Raw genomic sequence first — 21,815 nt, forward strand, 5'->3', positions numbered from 1 at the left:
ACATATGACAAAAAAAATTATAATATCCTCTACAACTTTTTAAGGATTTCAATCTCTTGCAAGTACTGCATAGCATATTTTCTTATTTATACCTCTATGGCATCTTTCAGTGAACCAGCTAACAAGAAAAAAGCAGCAGATTGTTCAAAGCGTTGTTTTCCAAGTAAAGAGAAAGCATTTTTCAAAGCGGCCTTCCGCCATCTATCTTCATTAAAGTTGTGGCTGAAAAATGTTGTCATTTTTTCCTCATGTTGTGACCTGAGAACCAGAGCACAAACATCAGTGGTTAAACCAATTTTAAATATTTTCAATCCTTTACAGAATGTGTGAAAATGAAAAATAAAAACCTCAAACATCCACCTAAAAAAGAACAATAACTTCAGTGATAGGTATTTATTATCAAGCTTCTCTTTACTTCTAATAAGGAAAGCTCAAATTACCCTTTGTATACATAAATAGGAAGCAAGAATATTTTTTAGTTTCCAAAGTACTTTTATTAACATTTTTTAACAACATCCCACTCTTTAAGTAAGCTGAAACAATACTGTGCCCATTTTTTGCAGATAGGGGAACCAAAGCACAGACAAGTAAGCTAATTTGATCAAGCTCATATATCTAAATACTTTCAAAAGTCCTAGGTTTCTGATTCACAGCACAATCTTTATTCAATTAAATTATGTTAAATGTTGAGGTAACTCACCTAAACAGACCCCACACTACTGCTTTCTTCTTCATTGCCAGGTAGAATAATGCAGCATCCAAAGCATCATTGTTCCTTTGAAAAGAAGCTTTGGCAACCTAAATGGTAAATAAAATATTATATTAAATTAACCGTTTAATTTTTAAAATTACAACCAATTAAAAAATTAATGCTTCTTTACTATTTCCATGGCTGATAGAAACTATGGAGATGGGAAAACTTGGCTCTATCCTACAGTCTCCAGGATCTTATATTACATGCTCCTAGAAACAAACATTTAGATGCCAGCAATAATAAAAATAATTTTTAAAAAGTGTCTTTCATTTATCTTATTGGATCACCACAATCCATAGGTACTATTATCTCCATTTTAGATATGAGGTGACTGAGATACAGAGAGGTTAAGTGAAATGCCTAAGGTCACACAGCTAGGTGTAGAAAAGGGATCAAAACCCTGGTAGTAATAAAGCTGTCTAACACAGGAAACAATAAGGAAAGCAGAATCAATATTCAATAGATGTACTTTTTCTTAAAAATTAAACATATGACATTTCTTAATATTTTATAAAACTTAAAATGGTAACTTCCATGGTATATATGATTTCACAATGTAAAGCTTTCAACTAATACTGATATAGACATCTATAAATATCAATTATACACAACACATTTATAAGATTACTGACAAAAATAAAAGTTCCAGTTTTTTAAATGTACTTTTTTTAAAAAGCATACTTTCCTAGTATTTTTCAATCAAATTCTGGCAATTCTGAAGGACTGATACATTCTCTCTGGCAAAGTAATTAAAATACAGATGGTTGAAGCTCTGTTATTTTAAAGGGTTTACAAATGTTAGTTCTTAGAAATTTCATGAGAAAAAGTCTTAATGAGCATACGATTCTCCTTATATTATAACTGATAACCTCCTTTGAGCCATATACCCAAAGTTGCTGATTACAAATAGAACTGATCAACTCAGTGTAAGTTTGTTGATTTTTAGAGACAGGATGGAAGGTAGAGAGGAAAGGAAGGTATGAGGGAGGGAGGGACGGAGAAACATCCATCAGTTGCCTTGCAGGGATCAGACCCACAACCTGGGCATGTGCCCCAACTGTGAATCAAACCTACCACCTTTTGGTGAACGGGACGATGCTCTAACCAAGTAAGCCACGGCAGCCAGGGCAACCCAGTGTAAGTTTAAAAATTAGGTCAGTAACATTATTATATATCACTATATTGTTTTGAACACAATATCCAATAGACCATACCTTATTTCTCAATAATACTGAGATAACGTGTGCAAATCACTAAGTTGAGAGACAAAATAAAAGAACAATGGATGTTTTAATAGCTTTACATTGACTGATGGTGAAGCAGGAATCTACTGAGGCATGGGAGAGAGGGGAAGGATACCTAAAACTCCACCATGAAAATGCTTTGCTCTCAATTCTCTTATATTTCTCTCCTTTTTAAGTATTTTCTCAGGCTTCAATCACTCAACTTAGTATTCCAATGTTTAATAATTTTTAGAGGACTTTTTATCTACCTTCAGGTAAGGATTTATAATATACATCTCAAAGCAAAAATATACATACTCTTTTTTATTTAATTTTAAGTGATAAATTACTTGTGGAAATAAATTATATGTATATATCAGAAATATTTTATTATAGTAACACAACACATCTTTGACAAATAAAGAGATCTTTGTAGGCAATATCTAAAACATTTCAGACAAAATACGTTCTCTTTTTCCCACTGCTATGGGACATAAAAAAATTTTATGCAGATATTGTGTTATTTATATACTATAACAATTAACTTTTCCTATACACCAGAAACTAGATTTCTTGGTTGGTGTGAGAAAAATTCCTTCTGACACTTGTGCCTATTTTGAGAGGAGAAATGGAGATACCTTACTAGCTGCCTTACATGTAGCAGAAAAATGACTCTTTTCTATACACACTTCAAACTATGATCTAAAAAGCATGAACACCAGAATCACAGGACACTAATTAAGAGGAAGAGGCCACAGCCCTTCCAAATAAAATGGCAGCATGACTGGGGGGATATGCATTTTAAATAAGTTTGCCAGGTGATTCTTCTGACACTAAGATTTGAGAACTATTGTTTTAGAGGAATAAATTCTTCTTGGGAGAAATACATTTATACTTTACAAATGTAGTATCACTAATTGTACTTCTGGAATTTCAATAGACTCCTAAAAGTAAACAATGAATGAGAATTCCACTTTTCTAACCCTGACAGTGTAGAAAGGGCACAGACTAAATCTAACACTTACTATTGATGGGAGTTTGGGCTGGTTACCTAGCTTCTCCGAGTCTTAGGTCCATCAGGTGGAAAATGGAGATGAGGCTGATGAGAAGACGAAGTAACTTATGAAAAGCAACTAGCACCAAACCTAGCACACAATAGGTGCTCAGTAACAGCTAGTTTCTGCAACACTGAAAGAACTTTCAGCTTCCACTAACAGATTTTTTTAACAATTTATTTTCCTAAAGGGAATATCAAAAAGCTGATTCCAAAAACCTGTCTTGAAATGTTATAGTATGTTTCATTTGCTGCCATAGATATGTCCTTTAAGTGCAAACAAATCAAAACCTTTTATATTGAATGTTATTTTTTAGCATGCACAGGAAGTTTGCTGTTTATTAACCTAGCCATGCAGAGAATCTGTTACATAAAAAGAATTTTTCTATGTAATGTACATAACTGACAAGAACTTTAATTTACTTTCTAAATTTAGATTTTTATTGTATCTTAAATTAGAACATACCTCAATGGATTGCAGAAAATATTACTATTCCATAAATATTATAACCTCAGTGCATATGGCAAAAGACAATTGATAACCTGCATAACATTTTTTAAAAGTCAAGTTTTGGAATCTCTAAAAAATTTTATTTAAGAAATTTTCAAGATCTCAAGATATACAAACTAATTCCCCACTACGGGTTTTTTGGGAAGATAATATATTTTATCCTTCAAGAAAATACTTTTTTCCCACCCTGGCCAGCATGGCTCAGAGGTAGAGCGTCGGCCCATGCACCAAAGGGTCTTAGGTTCAATTCCTGGTCAAGGGCACACACCTGGGTTATAGGTTTGATTCCCCAGCCCGGTCAGAGCATTTGTGGGAGGCAACCAATCAATTTGTCTCTCTCACGTGGATGTGTCCTTCTCTCCTTCCCTCTCTTCCACTCTAAAAAACAAACAAACAAACAAAAAAAACCAATGGGAAAAATATCCTCGGGTGAGGATTAAAAAATAAGTAACTTTTTAAAGTTCAAAATCCACTGAAGTAAGTTACCTTTTCAATGCATCTTCGGAGCGTGTTAATATTTCTGACCCACCAACCTATTCCCATAGCTCTTAACTCAGACCACTGAGGGTCTCCTCTCTGAATTGCAGGAATCATATTAATCAGTTCTTCCTCAGCCTCAGAATGAAAAGCCCAGGCAAAATGGCAAGTAGACACACCTAAATTAGAAATGTAAATAATAACCTTCAGAGCTATATAAAAAACAACAACAACAACAATTTTCACACAATCATGTATTCATTCACTCTGGAAAAAATTTTCAAGTAGGAAGAAAGGAAGTTTTTTTATCATTTAGGATTTTTATACTATAAGCTTCTAAATACAAGATCAGTGACAGGATAAACAAAATCAAAATCTCTACCTTTTCCCCAAACATACTTGCTTTTATTCCCCTGCAAAAACAGAGACACTAAAACTTACTCATTGGAAAGAAAACTATTTGAATATCAAGCCATTCATATGTATACACACCAAACTTACCGACAGTGAAAGCTTTGGTCAAGTCAAAGCACCTTGGCCCATGTGCTTGGGATGGGTGTTTCAGTCCCACTTGCGTGCAGACCATACCCCTTTAGTACTGAACACTGAAAACCGCCCGTTCAGCCCTCTGGCCAAAGAGCTAATATGACTTTACAGGGAGCTCGAAACTTCATGCGAGTTCCAGGAAGTAAGTCAGGAGGCACATTCCTCTGCATTTAGCACCTTGGTTGAAAGTAGTTTAAAGCTGCCTAGTATTGATAGGATATGGGAAACTCTTTTTTGCCCTGAAAAGTCTGACAGGGATCTAGGCAACAAAATGGGTTTAGTGACACCATCAAACTTGGAAGTACAAGTGAGTTTATCAATAGTTTTAACTACTGATATCACATTATTACTCCACTTAGAGCAGGTAAAGAGGAAACATGAGGAGAGAGGGGACCACACAGAAGGGTAACAGATAGTGAGAATGCTGGGAAGAACACTGAGAGGTCTAGGAAAGAAGCCAGATTAGTCAAAGTAGCCATCTATGTGAACCCATTTTGTAAACAAAGAATTGTCTGAGGTCAATGATAGTCACATTACAACACAGGCCTCTCAGTATTATAAGGCTATCAGTATTACTACATAAAATTATTTTCATTAACAACTATATACTATACAAATCATATATGTAGTTTAAAACTCTTCTAGTAATTATTGCTTCAAAATAATTTCTTTAGAAAGTATAAAAGGAAAAAAACTATGATGACCATTTTGAATAATAATCTTGTCTTTTAAATTTTCCATTGCTAACATTTATACACAACTGTTTTGAAATCATATCACAAAATCAATGCAGCAAGCTTTGACTGCCACTAGGAATTTAGGGGGGGAAAATGGACAAAATTTAAAAACATCAATTTGTAGTTTTTCAGAACCTAAAAGACACATTAATATTCTCACTGTTTAAATCTTTGTCTGACTTAAGAGATAATTACTAACTCAAATAACTGACACTTCTCTTTAGAAATTACTATTGTATAGTAACACAAATACACACTTTTGCTGATATGAAATTTGTAATATAAAAGAATAATACACAATATATTATGTTCTATACCCATAAATAAAATTTGATTAAATATTTGAAAATGCACACAGGCATGTCAAGGAAATTAAACTTAGAGAGCAAAATTAAGAGCAGTGAATGCATTTGGAAACCTAAATATTAGAAGTGAAAAGAGGTATTAGAAAGAAAGAACAGAGGCACTAATGGGCATTAATTTTATTTTTTAATTAGTTATCTCTTGCGTGTGCCCTGACTGAAGATCAAACCCCAACCCTGTCAGGCTGGTGTGGCTCAGTGGTTGAGCAACGACCCATGCACCAAGAGGTCGCCGGTTCAATTCCTAGTTAGGACACATGCCCAGGTTGTGGGTCAAATCCCCAGTGGGAGCATGCAGGAGGCAGCCAGTCGACGTTCTCACTCATCAATGTTTCTATCTCTCTCTCCCTCTCCCATCCTGTCTCTCTCTAAAATCAATAAAGGGAAAAAAAAATTTGTTTAAATCCCTGCAACCCTGGCATACCAGGACGACACTCACCAACTGAGCTATCTGACAATGGCAGGTTATTCTTTGCAAGTTATTTCTGTTCTTCTTAGCTTTTCTATCTAAATATTGGCCACTTATCTTTTTCCCTGAAAACTGTTGTCCCCAGGACCATCACCTACAACACCAGTCCCTTCTCATCTCCAGTTTTAACTATATTAAAGGAAAAATGGAATTTGACAAAGTTTCAGAAATTTAAGGTGTTTTAAATTTCTCTAGGCACACAACTGTCATTAAGTGATTAAGTACCATCTGACTACCATTTTAAATTAAAATTTAAAATAACATTGAGACACCATTCTTTAAACCTATCTAAAAGGCATAGATTATTTAAAATGACAATAAAGTACTGGCAATGGGTTAAGTTTTGGCATTATCAAACACTGCTTTTGGGAAGGTAAATTATCACAGTCTTTCAGACTATGGCAATACTTATCAAGAGTTAAGAATTTTCAAGCCCTGTGATTCAGTAATTCCACCACTGGAAAACAAACATAAGTAAATAATCAGACATACACTTAAACATTTAAATGCAAGGTTATGAGGTCATTCATTAAAGTGATAATTCAAATAGAAACAAAGAGCAAAATTTGTTTCAAAAATAAATCACTGGATAGATGAAATGTAGTTTAGATCATGACAGAATATTTGACTACTGTGCAGAACCATGTTTTCAAAAAACGATTATTGAAGATAAAGGGTGCTAGGGATAAGAATAAAAAACTGTAAAGTCTGGTATTCCAAGTCCTACAATACTAAGACGTATATGACAGGGCTATGTCCAGGATACTGGTTTCAAAAGGAACACAGTCTAATGAAAACTGCACTGGACTGGGATTCTAATTCCAACTCTACTAATGAATAGCACTATATTTTGGGCAGGTCACTTTAAACTCTACTTTCAATTTTTTAATGTATAAATAAGACAGTTGATATAAATCCTTATGTCTCAAACAGTGTGGGTGGCAGTGTTCTAGAAGCATGCTGGATTACTTACTTACTATATGGCAGATATTCCTGAAACATCAGCTTTACTCATTAAGAAATAACTTAGAATATAATACTTATATTAAAATAAACATAAATAATAACATGGGCAAAATTTACAGAATTTTTAAAGAAAAGTTATCATATGTCAAAGAAATTCAGGACCACTTTGGGTTACAGTGTCAGGCATATCAGGTTTACTGCTAAGCTACTACAACCTTACTGCACAAAGTCTGAGAAACCGAAATAGATGAGCAAGAGTCACAGAACAGAGCTGAAAGATACATAGAAAAAAGGCAAGTAGGTACTATGTGACAGGAAGGTCTTAAGTCTAGTGATAGGTTTGCATATGATTTACCTAATACTTATACACAATTATGAGTACACCAGCCACTTCTATACTGAATAAAAGTTGTGCAGATGCTCAAACAAGAAGTTAAATACCTTGATGAAGTAGTTGTACTCGGTATAAAGGAGGCAGTGATGTCAAAAGGCATGTGTGCAAGCGCATAGCTAACAGGTATCTCAATCCACACTCATCCAATGTGTCTCCTCCTGTAATGGAAACAGAAAATATGTTGAAGAAAAAAGAAATACAACAGGTCACAAACCAATCAAAAGTTAGAAAATAAACAATAAATTTAGTAATGATAATTTACACAAAAAATATACAATAATTTTGAGTGTATTCCTTTGTGAATACTTTAATATCTTTATTAAAAATATCTTTAGCCAGGCTGGTATGGCTCAGTGGTTGAGCATTGACCCATGTACTAAGAGGTCACTGGTTCAATTCCCGGTTAGGGCACATGCCCAGGTTGTGGGCCAAATCCCCAGTGAGGGGCATGCAGGAGGCAGCCAATCAATGTTCTCTCTCATCGATGTTTCTGTCTCTCCCTCTCGCTGCTTCTCTCTCTCTAAAATCAATAAAGAAAAAAAAATCTTTACAGCCCTGGTCGCTGTGGCTCAGTTGGTTGGGGGACATACCCTGCACCAAAAGTTGCCGTTTCAATTCCTGGTCAGGGCACATACCCGGGTAGGGGGTGTGCAGGAGGCAGCCGATCGATGCTCCACTCTCACATTGATGTTTTTCTCTCTCTCCCTCTCTCTTACACTCTCTATAAAAATCAATTAAAAAATACATTAAAAAAATTAAAATATATTTATAAAATATCTATAAATAATAAAACATATATTAAAAGTGACTGGGGAAATATAATTAACTATTAATACAGGTAACAGTAATTATAGCTACTCATAATAAATGAGAAAGATCTCAAAAGCCAGAAAAAATATATTAACTACAGTAAGTTAGGTACAATTTTTAAAAATATACCCTACGTGAATTCAGATGAGATCTGAAGACAGGAATTATATAACCAAAGTGAAATCATTTATTATATAATTAAATAGGTAATATTTTGTAGGAGGGACATGCAGGAGGCAGGTGATTGATGCTTCACTTTCGCATTGATGTCTCCCTCAAAAATAAAAATCTAAAAAAGAAAGAAAGAAATTTGATTCCCCAGGATAGTGTTACACAATCAAAGTTGAATCATACCTTAATTCCAGAAATTTACTTTTAGTTAAAAGTTGAATAGCCCTGGTCGGTTTGGCTCAGCAGTTAGAGCGTCTGCCTGCGGTCCAGCGACACTAGGGTTCAGTTCCCACTAAGGGCATGTACCTCGGTTGCAGTTTGTCCCCGGCCCTGGTTGGGTTGTATGGGTGGCAACCACTTGATGTGTCCCTTTCACGTCAATGTTCCTTTCTTTCTCTCTCTCTCTCTCTCTCTCTCTCTCTCTCTCTCTCTCTCTCTCTCTCTCTTCCTCCCACTCTACCAGAACAAAAAAAATGGAAAAATGTCCTCGGGTTAGGATAAAAAAAAAAAGATTGAACAAATAGATGAAAGTGTAGTAAGTTTAATCAAAACAATAATCATATTGGATAAATGCAATGCAAAAGTATTAATAGCAGCGAGCCCAGTTGACTGCCACTTAGGAAGTACTTAGACTGTTGAATCACATAACATTTTCTAAAATGTGCCCTGTGGTATGACTCAGTGGTTGGAGTGTTGGCCTGAGCACTGAAGGGTCTCGGGTTCAATTCCCTGTCAAGGGCAGGTACCTGGGTTGTAGGTTTGATACCCAGCCAGTCGGGGCACGTGTGGGAGGCAAAATATCCTTGAGTGAGGATTAACAACAAATAATAATAAAAGAAAATACAATGTTTTGAATTGTCAAAGTTCAAGTTCCAGCTCTACTTCCCATTAGCTATATACATTCAGCCATTCATTTATTTATTCCACAAATTAAGCATCTACTACAAGCAAGCACGGTTCAGGTACTGGGGATTTGGCAGTGAATAATGCAAACTGCCTACTCTCACGGGGCTTACACTCTAGGAGACAGAGACAAACAATAAACAAACGATGTGTCTAGTAGAAATTAATGCTGTGGAGAGAAATAAAGCAGGATTGAGAGAATGGGAATACTGGAGTTAGTTCTATTTTATATAGGATGGCCAGGGAAGAACACCAGTAAAATGACATTTCAGCAGAAATCTGAGGAGGTAAGGGAATGAAAACATGCATAAATCTGGAAAAAGAGTATTATATGCAAAGGAAACAATATGTACAAAGACCCTTAGACAGCAATGTGCTTAGTGTGTCTGTGGGACAGCAAGGAGGCTAATGTAGTAGAGTAGAAATAAGCACAGATCACATAGAGCCTTGTAGACCACTAAGGATTTGGCTCTTATTCTAAAGTGAGGCAGGTAGCCACTGGTGTGTGCTGAGCAGAGGAGAGGTTTAATGTGATTTTGTTTTAGAATAACCACTGGTTCCTATGTGAAGACCAGACTGAGGTAACAAGAATGAAGCAGTTTAGGAAATTTTGTCAATAATTAGGCAGGAGGTGACAATGATCTGGACCAGAGTGGTAACAAAAGAGGTGATGAGAAATGACTGGATTCTAGATATAGCAGAACTGACAGCATTTGCCAGGGACTGCTTATTGGGTGTGAAGAGAAAGCACAGTCAAGAATGCTTCTAAGTTGTCTCACCTGAATAAATGGAAGAATTTACTTAGAATCCATTTACTGAGATGTGCAACTTATTTTATCTCTGAGCTTCAGTTTCCCACCTGTGAAATGGAGACATTCATTCCTGCCTTCTCTACCTTATGAAAGTCCACTGTGATCAGGATGAGCCATTTTATACTACCTAGCCAATGATATAGTTTTGTATCAGGAAGTTTAAACTATTTCTGATGGATTGTGGAATGGCTACTCTCTTAAGGTTCCAGAGTAAAAACTCTAATATATGTTAAGTGTATACTAAAGGCTTAAGGCTATTCTGGGAAGAACATTGCTCTATTACACACAAACTCATAATGATTAGGATTTTCTAAATTAACACTGTTAGAAAATCGGTAATCGGCAAAACCCTCTAAGGTCTCTAGTTATTTTAATCTACAGAGGGGAAAATTTTGGGATATATTATAAGGGTAGAAGGTGGCTTTGAGGAATGGTCTTTTCTCCTCAAATTTAGAAATCTTGTGAAATAGTTAAGAGTACAGGCTTGAAGGCAACAATTTATCCACATATGGACCCCAGTTCTGTCACTTACTACCTGTGTGATCTTAGATAAGTCACTTAATCTCCCTAAAGATCAGTGTCTTCATCTATAAAATTAAATATAACAGCTACCCACTAGAAGATTATGATAAATAAATGATTAAGTATATAAAATGCCTGCCACATAGTAATTGTTCACTCCTTCACAATATTTACTGAATGAGTAATCAATCGTTTTCAGCTTCCTTTGCTAATATTATCATTTATGATCAGAACCATTACCTTAAACTATCTGCATAAAAGAGAATGGGGCAGCCAAAAATCTTCTGGTTGCAGAATGAATTAAGCAAGACACACATGATATTAAAATATGTGAAAACCTCCTTATCAAAAGACTTTGTGGAGAAAATTAGGGAGTTATAAAAATTACTTACCCCCGGAAATGGAAAGATGAACAAACTCAGCCCATGAAGTGCCTATGAGCTTCATGGCTCAATAGTAAAATTAACAAATAGACCATTATTATGACTAATACTAGGTAAATCAATAAGCAAACCATAGAACTCAATCTGAAAAAACAAAAGACTGTATCCAAAATCACACAAAGGTTTCAGTGTAAAACTCATACAGGAATGCACACAGACATCATGAAGTCATACGCATAAGTCATGGCCTACCCCAATTGTCTTTTCTTTCACAACTAATCATGTTATGTAATAGTAACTGTCTATTAAAGAGGTCTTTTCCCTGCAAGGTTTAAAGAAAGACTGCAAGTTAATATGTGAGTTACTTCTTGGATAATAGAAATAGTTCTATTAATGATAACTTTATAAAATTTTAGTGAGAATATTTACCTGAGTAACTCTTATCTCTGTTTTCATCAAGCTCAGTACTGGTGGTAGCCACTGTATCAGCCAAAGCTACAAGGAACATCTGCTCCAAACGGGTAAGGCCTGGCAGGCTTGAGTGCATAAGATGACTTGAAAGCACCCTAGCATGTTCTTGGCCAAAGTAAGCTGGTCCATATTGGGAAAGATTTATTACTTTTGACTTTTCTCTTTTTTCTGGCTCTAAATCAATCTCATCTATTGTTATATCCTGTACTTGGAACAGCTCTGAATACTGATCCTCTGGATGACTTTTGGTATGAGCTTCATATTCATAACCCTGTGGTATTTTTGTACTTTCTTCTGAAATTCTGTAAGTTGCATCTTGATCTGCAGCAAGCAATGCATACAATGGTAGTGGCGGAATAGAATCAATCTCAGTATAATCTCGAGTACCATCTTTTCCTATGGTGACTGTATCTTTTGCTGTACTGCCACTTACACTAATGGTTCGAGAAAAATGTCGTTTAGTTCCTTCTCCAGCATCAGCATCTCTAACTATTGCAACTTCACCTGCAATACATTTTACTAAATGAGAGAGAATAGCTTTAGCCCTGCGAACTTTCCCTAAATCCATCAATTCTAACAGTTGAGTGGGATGATACTGTGGGAGAGTAGGAGAAAGTACATGTGCAGCCTCAAACAGGCCACCATCTTGAACTACAGTTGGTGAACAAAAATTATCATCAGCAACAGCTGTTCCTTCAACAATACTTTTTCTTGACAACATGTTAGATCTAAAGACAGAATGATCTTGTATTGCAGTCTCTTCTGCATCAGGACTACCAGCTTCAGTGTCTCCAAATCTGACACCATGCTTCCACTGTGCATATACGTGCATTTCACAATCCATCCCTACCACCAATATTCCATCTCTTACCCAAGAGAGAGACACAGGCAGTGAAGGTGTACCATCAACAGAAGACACTAAGTCTATAGATCTAAGAAGAACCCATCTTGACCTAACTCCTTGCTTGATACTACCACCTAGTGGTAAAGTAATGACAGCTACTCCATCCTTACTGTTGGTTTGTTCAGTCACAATTCCTGAAAGCCGCCCATACATGAAGATATTAGCACCGACCCCCACAGTGAGAATGTGGGAACCATCTTCTTTTGATACCCAATCCAAATGTACTAAGTGCTTGATATTCGGAATAAGATATCTATCCTTGCTCAAAACGGCGTCTGATTTGCTGTACACAAACAGATTACTGTCAACACTGATTCTTGAATCAATTACACTCCCAACCTTGACCAAGTCATCAAGATGAATTGTTTGTTCTAAAACCCATTCTGACCCTCCCGTAGATTCACATTCAAATATGCAAACATGCATAGAAAATTCTTTGGAAACAAAACCATTGTGTTGGATAGGTTGTTTGTAAGCCACTGCAAGGCGACCTGTGTATGAACAGCTAACAGCAACTGGTCTTCCCACAATGCTCACTGTACTGCTATTATCTTCTCCTTCATCATTCATCAAGGGCCATCTCCTCCAGTGATAGGTTTCTTTCTCATCACTTTTACACTGTACGTTGGTTTCCATACTACATTTCCAGAAGCGTACTTTATTGTCAGAACAAGTTGTAACCACTAAGTAAGGTGCAAGGCACACTGGATAAATTGAGGAAGAACTCAGATGGCCTTAAAAAAGAAAAAGCATACAGTCATAATAATGGAACCACAAAATAATATGCTAATAATTATTAATAATAACATGCAAATTCTGGAATGTGATCAATCCAAAGTCACTATGAGCTTCTTCAGAATAACTCTGCAGTCCCCGCTCCCCCTTAACTAGTGTCCAACACTAAATGTCCATTGGCCAAGGTAGTTATAGAAGTACTGAACAGCTCATTGGTAAAATCAAAATATGAAATAATAATAATCATTTAATTTGTTTTTAGGTAATTAAGCATAAATTAGGCAAATATTTCATTAAAATTTCAAGTCAATGTTTAATAAATAAATTATATCTGCCGTAATTTTTATGCCTTTGCCTCAGCATGCTTCACTGCACTTTCATTCTCTCTCTTTTATCTCTTCCATCATAGATGCTTAAGTAATCTTTACAATTTGCCCTTCAAATGTCCCTAACCTGCCCAGAAATAATCCAGACCCTAGACCTGCCCCTACCATCAAAATGTTTTCAGATAACTAAATAGACTGCTAGATCTCACTCTTTTTACCAGGTTTAATTCATGGTCTCTTAACACTGAACCAGACCCTCGCATTTATTTCTGCCTGCAAAAGACTAACACTGCCCATCTTATTGTTGACATTTAATACTGATATGATAGAATAGATATAATGGTATTGGGGTAACAGCAATTAAGACTGTGGTCAGAAGACCAATATTCAAGTTCCACTCCACTGATACCTTCATAACAGTGGAAAAAACACAAACATCTGAGCCTGTTCCATCCAAATAATAGGAATCAAGTTACTATTTCTTTTGGAGTGTTACTGTCAAATGACATATGTGAAAGTATTTTATAAAGCTCCTGAAGAATATAATTTATTATTATCAATGCCAACAAACTTGTTTAAGTATATCCCAAATTTACCAAATATTTTTAAAAATTAAAAAACTAGCCTAGATCTGCACTTGCCACAAAAACCCAGAGTAAACTATTAATGTGATCTTTCCAACTCTGAATTCAACCCCATCTTAGGGATGAATAAAAGAACCCTCATCCCAAAATCGTTCACCAGTAACTGAATAGTCTTGAACCTCCAATTTCAGTTCCCCAAAAATACTATTCTAGGAACTTCTCCATTACAATTCCACAACTTACAGACCATTTTAAATTTGTCTTCCAGACCCGCCCTCCAAACTATCTTATCTACCTTGTCTACCTTGTTAAAGTGAGTATCATTCTAGGCTAGCCAAACTAGTTTGTATCCTACATTTCTTTGCCAAAGTATTTGCTAACTCTAGTGCAAGCACACTTAATAAAAGTGAGACACGATGAGTATAATGTGAATGAAAAGACTTAATTTAAAAAATAAGCTTCACTGATTCATAAATGAATGTATTTGTTCTTCACAATTTTGCTATTATAGTATTCCTACTGATAGGAAATTATAGCGCAGGCAAGAAACCTCACATTAAAATATTTACACCATTTTTTGTCAAGATGATTACATTTATTACAGAAGATTATTTCTTATAAAACATGTTTCTAAACAGATGTATCATTACTAGAAACTAAATCTTTATTTCAATGTCAACAGAGAACACTTCAGAAGAGTTCATGCATTTTATCCACTGAAGGTTGCTCTGAGCTACAACTGCCTGGTTTTGTTACCTTACCTGCTGAAGGTGTTGCTCTTATTACTTCAACTCCTTCTGGGAGATCAAGAGGTTGGCTGTATACCAGTCTAGAACTCAGAATAAGTTTACTAGCAGTTTGAAGATTGGCAATTGATGAAGAATGAGGCATGGGGCTCACACTGGGAGAGGCTTCTGGAGAAGAGTCTACATTCTTCTGTCCAGGGACTGAAAGAAGACTCTCCGATGAAACACCTTCTGTGGCCTTTGCTTTAAATAAATTACAAAATTATGGAATATATTACTATCATTACTATACATATGAAGTAGAAAAACAAATTTTGTTATCATTTAAGAAATATAGTTTCTTAAAAGTACTTTGGAAACAAGGTTACTTTTCAGACTTTGCTCAGTTACCTTGACAATTTAAAAAAGAAAAAAAAATTTTTTTCTACTCTTTTTTTTTTTTTTTAAGAGAGAGAGAAACATCGATGTGAGAGAGACACATCGACTGGTTGCCACCCACAGGACCCCAACCGGGGTAGGGACAAACTGCAACCGAGGTACGTGCCCTTAGCGGGAACCAAACCTGGGTCTCTCTGGACTGCAGGCCGACGCTCTAACCGCTGAGCCAAACCGGCCAGGGCTACTGTTTTACTCTTTCTTAGCATCTCCACACAGGGTCACTGTCAGGAAAGAATCGCAACACATAAAAACTAGAAAAAAAGTTAAGCTATCTAGTCCAATGTTCTCAACTTTTAAAACATATAGAAAGCTAGGACCGCCCCGGCCGGTTTGGCTCAGTGGTTAGAGCGTCGGCCTGCGGTCCTGAGAGACCCGGGTTCGGTTCCCGCTAAGGGCACATACCTCGGTTGCAGTTTGTCCCCGGCCCTGGTTGGGTCGTGTGGGTGGCAACCACTCGACGTGTCCCTTTCACGTCGATGTTTCTCTCTCTCTCTCTTTCTCCCTCCCACACTCTATCTGAACAAAAAATAGAAAAAATGTCCTCGGGTGAGGATAAAAAAAAAAAAGAAAGAAAGCTAGGACCTTGTTAACATCAAGGTTCTTAGGCCTAACCACAAAGACATTGATTTAGTTCTTTTGGGGTAGGTCCCAGAAATCTGCATTAATAAGCAGCCTGGGTGTTGCTGAAATAGATGAGTCATGAATCAAACTTTGAGAAATAATAAGGTACTGCCTCACTTAATAAATTTAAACTCAGAGAACTTAATGATTTTCCTCAGGTCATATAATTAACTGTGGCAAAGAAGATACTAAAATACAAACCTTTTACATATTAAGTGCTAAAACAAAAGAATGATTTTAAGAACAAATACAAAAAATAAAAGTTCCGATCAAATTTTAGATAGTATTAGTTGACTGGCTTTGTAAGGTACACTGACCTTGATCTTCTTCCAAAGAGTTTCAATCTTTCACATTAAAGTGAACTGTAAATCTCTAAACAGATTCAGTTACCTGTGCTTCTGCTTCATGTGAGGGACATTTTGTATTATATTTATCTGTTTGTGTGTCTGTCTCCCCCCATTAGACTATGACTTCATCAAGGGCAAGGATGATGTCTTATCGCTTTGTACATTTAAAGAAGCACCAGAATACCAAAACATACTAATCAATCCCCTTTTGCTGTTGGTAGAAGTTAAATGTCACTCTATTTTACAATGGCAGACCACTCAAGAGGAAATAGGAAACATCTTTCATAAAATGGAATAAGACTACGAACTTGAATAAGTACTACTCCTGGCTCTATCACTAACTAGATGTTGTTCACCTAGTGTATTCCTTAGGCAATGCACTTCGCTGTCTCTGGCTATTTTCTCATCTTCAAAAAACGTTGATCTATATTTCTCCCCGTAAAACAGGTATTTTTCACATATATATCTCTCATACTAAGAAAGACAATGAGATTTGCAGGAAAAAGCAAAGGCTTTAGAGCTAAAGACCTGACACTGAAACTTGGTTTTGTGACAGGCTAGATGTGGGACTTGGTCAAGTTACTTAATATTATTATTCCATTAGTAAGGTGGGGATAATATCTATCTTATATGTAATGCACCTATCTCAGTGGCTGGCACCTACAAATTACTCAGCATGTTTCTTCCCCATCTAAATTTAAGCCTATCTTTCAAACACTGCAGGATTTTCAACACACTGATGAACTCAAGAAGTAGCTGTGAATGGCAATATACACTGTTAAATCTGTTGCAAATGTTAGGACCAAAAAATAGGTGCTTTCTGCCATAGTTGAAAAGAGCATATTGTGTGTTTCAGTCTACTATAATCTTACTGTTTGTGATCATACATTGTTGTCACAAAGGTAAGCAAGCAGCTCTACACTAGCCCTGGCTTTAGGAGAACAACAGTGGGACGTTCTGCTCATAAGCAGTGAGGAGAGAAGGTTCACATGATTCCTGTCCTACCACAGGGATCTGTTACCTTATTAATCTCTTCAGAACCATTCCTGGCTCTGTGCCCAACTCTAGAAAATACCCTATTCTCTGGTGAGTTAAGAATTCTCTTCCTGCCCAGCCAGTATGGCTCAGTGGATTGAGTGTTGTCCCATGGACTGAGATGAGAAGTCCCGGTTCAATTTCTGGCCAGGGCACATGCCCAGATTGTGAGCCAAATCCCCAGTGGGGGGTGTGCAGGAGGCAGCCAATCGATGTTCTCTCTCATCAATGTTTCTATCTCTCTCGCCCTCTCCTTTCTTTCTCTAAAATCAATTAAAAAAAAAATTTTTTTTTTTAAAGAGCCCTGGCTCGTTTGGTTCAGTGGTTAGAGCATTGGCCTGCGGTCCAAAGAGACCCGAGTTCGGTTCACGCTAAGGGCATGAACCTCGGTTGCGGTTTGTCCCCAGCCCTGGTTAGTTGTGCAGGTGGCAGCCACTCGATGTGTCCCTTTCACATCGATGTCTCTCTCTCTCTCTCTTACTCTCTCTCCTTCCCACTCTATCTGAACAAAAAATGGAAAAATGTCCTCGGGTGAGGATTAAAAAAAAAAGAAAGAAAGAAAGAATAAAATCTTTTAATAACTCAAATATTTTTAGTTAAGTAGTTTAAAGGAGATTCAGTTTGATATGCAGTTCTTCATTTTAAGAATTATCTCTTAAAAAGTAACAGTTTATTTTAAAAACAAAGATCTATGATCAATATTTTTGCTTTATACTAAATATTTTCTACTTTGTTAAGAAATTAATGTAAATGCACAGAGCAAAAGCATGGCTGAAATAATTTTTTATCAGTGGTACATTTCCTAATGTGTTACCAAAACAATTCTACTTATGAGCTTCAGATGCTCAACCATATTTCTCTAAATAGCAAATTTGCTTCTCTCAGTGATACTAAAGCTAATGTTCGTTGCATCAGAAAGCATTATGTATTAATCAACAGAAAAGTACTTTAATTCTATAGAAAACTAATGTATAGAGACATAGTCATAATAAACATTAAGTACTAATGGGAAAATGTCAATCAAGCTTTTTTTTATGTTTAATGTGTTCATAATGTTTTTAGGTTTACCTGTTTCCTTAATGATTTATGACATTGTAATGAAAAGTCTGACATATACATAGCTCAATTCACTAACTCGATTTACAGTTCATTAGATCTTCATATTAAAGAATTAAATAATCTAAAGTATATTCCATGAAATAAAATTTCACATTATCTCTACATTAAAGTGACAATATAATTACTTACCTAAACAGGGCTGTACAGATTTAAGATGAAGGTGCCACATATGAAGAATAGAGTAATTACTGCTGTTCTTTTCAATTACTACTAGAAAGAACTTTTCTGAAAATGGTGGTGGGCGATACCCTATTGTTCAAAGGAAAAGGATATTTAAGTTAATATGTTTCTATAGGGTTAAAAGAAAAGACACTTTTTAAAAACATCTCTTAAGACTGGCCAGGGTGGCTCAGTGGTTGAGTGTCAACCCATGCACCAAGAGGTTACCAGTTCAATTCCCAGTCAGGGCACATGCCCAGGTTGTGGGCCAAATCCCCAATGGGGGGCATGCAGGAGGCGGCCAATTGATGTTCTCTCATTGATGTTTCTCTCTCTCTCTCCCTCTCCCTTCCTCTCTCTCTAATATCAATAAAGAAAAAAAAATTAAAAATAAAATAAAAAAATCTCTTAATATGCATAGAAGTTGGGAGGGAGAGGAAAGAATAGACATTTAGAAGCAGTTTTACATAATTTTTGTGCCAAAAGTTAGCTATTAAAGACTAATGGGACTGCGTCAAAAGTATACAAAAGCCAACACGAAGAGATGGGCAATGATGGGCAATGTGAGCATCAGAGAATAAAAATGAATACAATTTATTAACTACAATGACTACATTAAAAAATGAATTCATAAAAATACCTAAGGAGAAAGAGAGGGCACACAGGAAAAAAAGGAAAAGAACAAGAAGAAATGGAGGGAGGAGAGAAAGGAAGAGAAAGACAGAAAAGAGACAGAAACACACAGAGAGCAAAAGAGGGAAGGAGAGTACAAGAGCCACGCCAGTCTCACTGGACGCCCCTCAAAGTGTCAGGGGCACTAACTCCGTATAACTGGCAATTAAAAGGAAAAAATGAACCCTGGCCAGTTTGGCTCAGCGGTTAGAGTGTCGGCCCAGGGGCCAAGAGTCGCGGGTTTGAACCCAGTCAAGGGCATATACCTCGGTTATGGTTCTGTCCCTGAGGTTTCTTTTACTCTTTTCCACCCCTGCTCTCTCCCCCTCCCTCCCACCCTCCCTCTTTCCCACTCTATCTGAAGATAAATGGAAAAATATCCTCGGCTAAGGACTTTTTTTAAAAAAGAAAAAAAATGAAATAAACACTTATCTTGTTTTTCCTATAATGAAAAGAGCATTAAAAAACGTCATGGGCCCTGGCCGGTTTGGCTCAGCGGTTGGAGCGACGGCCTGTGGTACAGAGAGACCCGGGTTCGGTTCCCGCTAAGGGCGCATGCCTTGGTTGCAGTTTGTCCCCGGCCCTGGTTGGTCGTGCGGGTGGCGGCCACTCGATGTGTCCCTTCACATTGATGTTTCTCTCTCTCTCTCTTCCTCACTCTCCCTCCCGCTCTATCTGAACAAAAAATGGAAAAATGTCCTCGGGTGAGGATAAAAAAAAAACATCATGGGGTAGGGGCAGTGGTAGTAGTACAGAAGAGACTTTAGAAAATTTATCTATTTTTTTTTTCATGAAAACCCATTACTTAAGGACATAATTTTCCCTGTTCTTCATATATGTAAATTATACTCTTCATATATGGAAATGAGATCTACATAGGACAACAAAAACTTTCCTTGAACATAAAAATCCATGACAACTCAATGGCAATGAGCAGTGTCTGGGTCCAGATTGTGGTCTCTAAATCTCATTCCCCATTAAAAGAAACAGTCTGGAGCAATGACTCCATTCTTGTAAAGGACAGCTACAAGACAAGCCTGGAACATCTAGCTGTTCCTGAAAGAAAGTAAACTACTGCCCAGCTGGTGTGGCTCACTGGTTGAGCATCGACCCATGAACCAAGAGGTTGCGGGTCTGATTCCTGGTCAGGGCACATGCCCAGGTTGTGGGCCAAATCCCCAGTGGGGGGCATGCAGGAGGTGGCCAATCGATGTTCTCTCTCATCGATGTTTCTCTCTCTCTCTCCCTCTCACTTCCTCTCTAAAATCAATAAAGAAAAAAAAGAAAGAAAATAAACTACCAAGACTAACAAGATTGTGTCAAAAAGACTCAGAGGACCAACTTGAAAGGGTCCTCACTAGCCTAATATAGGATGATGTGAACAATAAAAAAAAAGATTGAAAATTGATTGAAATATGCTAAGAACATAAATATCCATAAGTAATATGAGCACTTTTCTGTATATATGTTATTATTCAATAAAGAGTTATTTTTTAATGGGTTCATGTGATATCAAAAAGAAAAAGGAAGCCAAACAATAACAACCCCTGTAACCTCTGTGGTAACCTGGGCACAGATTCCTTCCTTTGAAACAGTCAAAGGGAAAGAACTAAGCACTTACCCTGCCTTTCCTAAAAATAAGTCTATTTCAAAGTAGCCAAATACCTCGAGTTGATAAGGGAAAGCTTTTTCTTTACAAATGCTTTTCAGCTAATAAATAAATGAGAACTGATAGAACAGAAAATCATAATTTTGTAATTCTTAATGAAATAATTGATTCAAAAGCAACATTATCAATGGAAGAAACCATGATACAAAAACACTGCTGGCAATCTTTACATTGGAGCCACTACCTGGATCTTCACTCTTAGCATCACTAAACATGAGACATTCTAACATTTTTTTTCCTGGAGTGATACAGATGAAGTACACAGCATCACCTAAGAAGTTAAGAACCTGTATCTAATCAAGTCTAGAGAGCTAACTTGTACTTTTCAAGAAAAAGTTTAAGTGATATCACAAGTAACTAGTCAGAGAAATTCCTATAAAATCACTTTCTCTAAAACAACTCAGTGGCATAATGAGAGAATAAAGGAGGATCACTTTAGATTAAAACACTCTTAATAAATAATGAAACACAAAGGGTGAACTTCGTTTAGATATGGATCCAACAGATTAAAAACAAATAACCCCACCAATTTTGAAACTACTGCATGAAGTCAATATGCACACAGTTCTGGGGAATTTTATTGTTTTATCAGTGTGCTAGCAGCACACATGTAAGAAAGTCATTTTTAAACATGTAAATGGAAGTACACAGGAGTAAAGTAACAGAAGTGAAACAACATGACGGCTGGCTTTTCTTTAACATAATACAGACAGTGCTGGCTGGTGTGGCTCAGCAGTCAGAATGAAGGCCTGTGTACCAAAGGGTCTCAGGTTCAATTCCTGGTCAAGAGCATGTACCTGGGTTGCAGGTTCAATCCCTGGCCCAGTTAGGACCTCTTATGGAAGGTAACCAATCAATATGCCTCTCTCACATCGATTTTCTTTCTCTCCCCTCT

General features: G+C 36.6%; 1 protein-coding gene across 2 annotated transcripts in view; it reads right to left on the reverse strand.

The window, feature by feature from the left end:
- Window positions 1-21,815, reverse strand: part of DMXL2 (Dmx like 2) — a 146,714-nt gene that overhangs the window by 36,509 nt on the left and 88,390 nt on the right. For both annotated transcript variants that reach the window (XM_036244322.1, XM_036244332.1), the window contains exons 16-22: window positions 18,550-18,669; window positions 14,876-15,103; window positions 11,524-13,203; window positions 7,541-7,651; window positions 4,029-4,198; window positions 701-798; window positions 93-258 (exon numbers count right to left, since the gene is read on the reverse strand). In XM_036244322.1, coding sequence (XP_036100215.1) covers window positions 93-258; window positions 701-798; window positions 4,029-4,198; window positions 7,541-7,651; window positions 11,524-13,203; window positions 14,876-15,103; window positions 18,550-18,669 — 2,573 coding nt within the window. The remainder of the gene's footprint in view (window positions 1-92; window positions 259-700; window positions 799-4,028; window positions 4,199-7,540; window positions 7,652-11,523; window positions 13,204-14,875; window positions 15,104-18,549; window positions 18,670-21,815) is intronic.

Source organism: Molossus molossus, unplaced genomic scaffold (assembly GCF_014108415.1).
Source record: "Molossus molossus isolate mMolMol1 unplaced genomic scaffold, mMolMol1.p scaffold_m16_p_1, whole genome shotgun sequence".
In the NCBI taxonomy this organism is placed as follows: domain Eukaryota; kingdom Metazoa; phylum Chordata; class Mammalia; order Chiroptera; family Molossidae; genus Molossus; species Molossus molossus.